General features: G+C 42.5%; 1 protein-coding gene across 1 annotated transcript in view; it reads left to right on the top strand.

Annotated features, from left to right (window-relative positions):
- Nucleotides 1-4,188, top strand: part of LOC147727913 (coiled-coil domain-containing protein 17-like) — a 751,707-nt gene extending 747,519 nt beyond the window's left edge. The window contains exon 13 of the mRNA XM_086961839.1: nt 3,309-4,188. Coding sequence (XP_086817965.1) covers nt 3,309-3,458 — 150 coding nt within the window. The 3' untranslated portion in view covers nt 3,459-4,188. The remainder of the gene's footprint in view (nt 1-3,308) is intronic.
- Nucleotides 4,189-6,000: the final 1,812 nt, after the last annotated feature.

Raw genomic sequence — 6,000 nt, forward strand, 5'->3', positions numbered from 1 at the left:
CAATAGACAAGCTTATATAGTTAGAAATACTACTAGAATCTGGGGAAATCCGTACTATATCTTATAGTTACCTCACTGCACTGATCACATTTATAGTCTTCCGACTTATTTATAGTCTTCCGACTGTTACATACTGATTTAGAGTCTCCCGACTACACTTATTTATAGTCTTCCGACTGTCCCTATTTATAGTCTTCCGACTGTCTCTTTACAGTCTCCTGACTGTCCCTACAATTTGGGTGTCCCTGATGAGAGCCAATTTCCCTTACACACAGGAGAGGGGCCCGACCTTCCCAAGCAAGAACTGTTAAGCCAAATCACTCCAATCTGCAATTATCTCTAATCATGAGTCATGCACCTTTCTGTCATCAGTTACCTGTAAGAAGGGAATCACCCATCCTTCTATACGTCAGCACCAGCCTAAAAAGACACTGGGGCTCCTTCTTAGAAACAACATACACATGGAACTAATGCACACTGGGGTCTCTTTATTACACAATGATAGAATGACAAGAAAGAATCTTTATTACACAATAATAGAATAGCAATCACCAACACATACAAACAGATGGAAGCTGAAAGAAAAGTGATTAGCTATAGCATACAAATAGGCAGCTGAAAGAAAAGTGATTAATTATGAACAGATATAATTAGAACATTCTTAGAACACCTCACCCTATTAAGAAAGGGTCCAACTCTCTGTTCCTCTTTGGTTGAATCAGGACTCTCTGTCATCACCAAACCACCATCACCAACGGGTCAACTTCTGATGTTCCTCATGGCCTTTGCGCTCCACTGGCTCCAACTGCACTCCAACTGCTCCAAAAACCAACTCCAGCAGTAACTCCACCAACTGTCTTCACCAACTCCAAGAACCAACTTCAGATGTAACTCCAATAACAACCAACAGTTCCAGCTCTTCTATCTGACTTCCAACTGCTCCAAAAGCCAACTGACTTCACCCACTCTGAAGACCAACTGACACTTCTGCTCCACTGCTCTTCGATAATATGGAAGGCTCTCTCCTCATGCAGCAGCCCGCATCCCAGCAGATTCCTGCACCAAGCTCTGTGCTCCCTACCCACCCCCAGTGGCCAGCTGGTGTTGCGTCTAGAACACAGAAAATAAGTACATTCCTCCGATAAGAGCCGGTTCCTTCCAGTATGCAAAGAGCAAACAACAAGTTATAACTAAAACAACACCCCTGACCTACAAGCGCCTCAGAGAGTCAGGGCAGAGACAAAATGGAGTCTCTCTAGTTTAGGCCTCTAGGCCCGAAAAGAGGCAAAAGAGACATAGAATCATGTCAAAGCCAATAGGCAAATCTTGCAAATAAGTAAGATAAAGTCGGAAATAAAGGACCTATCATCATATACTGAGATGGCGGTGGACAACGGTCAACACCAGTCGAAATGATACAAATTATCCTGTCTCTACAGTAGTTGGACATGGGGATTCCGTTGGTTTGGTTACTAGATGTTTTTGTCATTTGTACAAGCCCAACTTCAATTTATTTTCCCATAGTTGGGGAGATGTGTGTATTTTTTATAGTGTTTGAAGTTTTTTTTATGAGTCCACTAAGTAACTGGAGAAGTGGAAGATTATTTAGTAAAAATATTCACTTCGATTTTCTGTTGAAACCCACTTGGTACGCTGCTGAAACTTGGGATGGGCTTGATTTGTTTAATTATTGCCAATCGATCTTAAGGAGAAATGAGGAGGGAAATTTAGAGGTCTCACTTGAGTTATATCCGGACATTAAGGTTGATTAATTGAAATGTCATCCCGGAACAGGAACAAAGAACTAAGGGGCAGATTTCCAAGCCCCTTGTGCTGCTGGTGCATCACGTTGCGTAATGCACCAGCAGCTCAACCTGCTGCCTGATATTTACAAGCACACTTAAAGCCACCAAGTGTGGCTTTACCTGTGCTTGTAAATATCGCCCCTTTTCACGCATCACTTTGCATGTTAGGGGCGTGACATGGGTGTTGCTGTGGGTGTTCTCACGCAACACCCATGTACACTGATGTATTTCCAGATTTATGAGCAATTGTAAATCAGGAAATGTGTCAGAATGCTACACCACCCTATGGGTGGGGTAACAAGGTGCAACGAGGGGACAACGAGGGGAAATGTTTTCATTTCTCCACTTTGTTTCTTCTTTCAATGCATGCTGCATTCTACAGCACGCATTGGAAGAGGAAATTACCTCAATTGATTGCTTTTGAGCAGGAAGGTGCTCCTTCCTGCACAAAAACAATCGCCCCACGATGCAGGCATCCTTGCATCATGGTGCAAGGGTGCCGGCGCATTGCAGCAGTGTGTGCGCCAGCGAAGGGGGAAGCACAGAAATGCAATATTTTGTTGTAAATGTGTCGCATCCCTGTGCTTCAAAACTAAGGCAGCGCAGCAAAATGACTTGTGACACCGCGCTGCGTTAGTTTCTTGTAAATCTGCCCCTAAATACCAACATACTGGTTTGCTATTCACTCTTAACTCCAGATAAAGGAAGGGTAAATATGCAACAGCCAGTTTGGTTTACCTCCTAACTAGTGGTCAATTTTATTTGAAAAATTTATAAATAGGAATCTTAAACATTACATTTACTGAAAAAAGTATTTAAAGATAAACAATGATACTGCAGCGGTTATTGTGGTTTTGAAAAATTTCAGAAAATGTTAATCTACTGAACGATGTTTTCTCCAATTGATAAGTAAAGTTGGGTTATTAAAATCCAAAGCCTGAATGTTGAGCAAGTATGGACTGACCCAAAGCGCTAGACAGTCCTGGTTCCAGGTCATCATGGCCTAATACAAGAACTGTGCCTCTGCCTCTCAGAGACAACATCTCACCCACTAATCCCTCCACCAGTAAGGGTAAATAGTAAGGTGGTGTTAAGGGCGTTGGAAACTCTACCAACTAGCAATACATCAGACCTCATCCAGCAGATGTGTTAATTGTTCATTAATAGGAAAGAAAAAAATGTGAACAGTTTATACAGAAGTTAGAAGACTCTCTATAGGGTTGCCCAGCTTTTAAGCCACCATGCATCTTCACTGCAAAGTAAGGGTCAGTGAACCATCTCAGCTGTACGTTTCTAACTTTTCTTTAAAGGATAACTGTTTTCATTTTGTCATATCCTTCCTTCCTCGTGCACTTGTAGACCGTGCTTATTACTTCTGCTGTAGTGTGATGTTTTGTTTCTTCAGTTTTCTTTGTACTATTGAGCAATTAGGAGCCCTGACAGATTTTTTATCAACTTTGTTCATTCAATGCTTTCACATATAGTTGTTATTTTCTCTTGTAGACTGCAGTGCGCACTCTCTTCCCATTGGATTCACTTCACCCATCATCTTACAATACCCGTTACCGCTATGGAACACCACAGCTGATACAGCCAACTTTTGGAGAAAATGTGGATCCACCTCCTCCAGCAGAAATTATGATCTCTCATTGAAAGGGGTATCAGCGCGCACAAGAATCTTCTTAAAGTTTTCATCCTTTCGGGATGAAAAATACAAGGATGAATGTAAAATGAAACTAACTCCTCCACAAAATCAGCACTTGTTTGTTAAACCACTTTTGAAGTTAATTAAACCTTTCCGAACACTTTCTGGAAACTTCATTTGTTTCTCCCTTTACATTTTTTCAAATCCCAGAGCAGTCTTGGATTTGTGCCAATGAATAGACTCTTGAGGGGCAACAAAAGGGCATTTTCTCATGAGACTGGACGATAAAAGAGATCTATTTTAGCTGACTGTTGATGAACTACTTTTTATGCCTCAGATAAATACCTGAAGGATCTTAGCACTGAGTGAAGTAGATGCTTACAAGAAAAAGATCGACGGATTGCACAACATGCCTCTGTTTCATTTTCATGAAACACATAAATCAAATATGAGGCGCATAATCACATTAATGAATATTTCCAAGCCATTTTGGTTGAATCTGTGTTTGTACTTTTGTTTGGAGTGGTGTTTCATTTATAGTGTTCATAAAGTAATGGTATAATCAGACTTTTCTTTACTCTGCAAATCCTGCCATAAACGTTTATGTAAATACAATTGACATATAAACTTTAACAGCAGTAATACCAATAAAATAAAACAAGCTGTCATGAGGCCATTTATGGACAGAATTTAATGATTAAACATTGCTAGTCTTAGGATTTCATAAATCAGTATACAGCCATATGACTTCTACTTCTGTATTCTAATGGAGAATTAACACCCTGTTAAGGAAGGCCTTTGAATTAGAAGGTGTAGCTAAAGTATTTGTATGGGTCACATTGCCAACAGCAACCGGCAGTGTAATACAGCATTCAGGGCCCTACACTGCCCTATCTGATTCTCCATACTCCCACTAAGAAGCGGGACAGAGCAAACACAATCAAGAGTGATGTATTGGATCTGAGGATTCTGGAGTCCTCCCCAAAATCACCAATCCATATACTTCAACATAGCGGTGGTATCCATTTCTTCCTAGCGGTAGTATCCATTTCTTCCTGTGATTATGGTAGCGCTGGCAGAAAAACAATATATGATTGATGCATTCCTTGGTTTGGGGACAGAAAGGATAGGTCTGGGTTAGTATCATGTTATCTCCATTTAGCAGTTAAGGGGCGCAATGGTTGGGTTCCAAATCAAAATTTAACCTACAGGGTTTTGCCGGAGGGGGTTCAATGGAATCCATATATTCTTTCATAAGGAAAGAATCTTTGAATTCCAGGAAGGCTAGTATCAGGGTACCCAAACTCCTGTTCTTGCTCAATTCTCCATCTGTATAACTCCAGTAAATCCCCTTAAATGCTGCCTTAGACACACCGGAAATGGCTCCCGCGTTAATGTTCACATTCCATCTTTGCCAAGTAAGTATTGATGTGCTTAAACAAGGGTATCCCAGAAACTCCAGGCTGCCTGAGTAGCCCCTCCAATCGTGCCCAATACAGGACTAGGTCCACCGAGTCCCACAGCCGCCTCCAATACAGCAAAGGTCAAAGAGCCGCTTTATGGGCGATGAACCTGTGGCCCAGATCCAACCGTAATGGCAGGAGTGGGGTACTGATTGGGAGATTCACCAAAGATCATATAAATCGGTTCTCGCCTACATTCAGTGTGGTAGCCCTCTCCTGCCCCATAGTTCTCCCCCATACAAGGCCCCGTCTAATGCTTGTAGATTGAAGATTTGGATGTCCGGAAATGCTGGTCAGAAACTGGAACGCTTAAAACCCCTCAGAATGCTCCCTGCATAATGTTCAAGCTTCAACTTGCTCTTATAGATCTGTGCAGACCAGCCAAAGTTCTACGTCAAGGTAAGGCCCAAATACTCAGCGGTGTGGACGCTTTCAGAGGGTACTGTGGGGGCTCGCAGAGGGAGTGCTGCGGGGCAGTGGGGCAGGGCGGGGGTGCTGCATGGTGGGGGACTAGTCGACTCGGCCATACAATGGGCAGGTATAAAGTAAGTAAATAAATAAATAAAACTATTTACCTTGCACTCGCTACATCGCCGAGTTGGCGATGCAGCAAGCACAAGGTGCATAGTTTTATTTATTTGATTACTTACTTTACTCCTGCCATCGTATGTCCGGATCCACCCCACCACCCTGCCCCTCCCCTGCTCTACCTCCCTGCAGCACTCCCTCTGTGAGCTGCCACAGGTTAGGGTGGGTTGTTTGGCTAGGATTAAAAATCATACACTTGGAGGATGATATCAAGTCCCCTCTGCTTACAGAAGACACCAAACTGGTCCAGGATCTTTTGGATGCCCATAGAGGAATTGGATACAAGTAGTGTTTTGTCTGCAAACAGAAGGGCTGGATCTTCATGGCCGCTGGGCTCGTGCCATTGTGATATAGTAATGGAATATTTGCAACATGTGCAGCTGTAGATCCTATGCTGTAAATCCTCCTGTCATCTAGCGTTGGGCATAGACTTTGCAAGCTACTTTTTGTCAATGAAGAGTTTTGAAGTAACTTGTGATACCTCCCATGAATCCCACAA

The sequence above is a fragment of the Lissotriton vulgaris genome, chromosome 3_1 (assembly GCF_964263255.1).
Source record: "Lissotriton vulgaris chromosome 3_1, aLisVul1.2, whole genome shotgun sequence".
In the NCBI taxonomy this organism is placed as follows: domain Eukaryota; kingdom Metazoa; phylum Chordata; class Amphibia; order Caudata; family Salamandridae; genus Lissotriton; species Lissotriton vulgaris.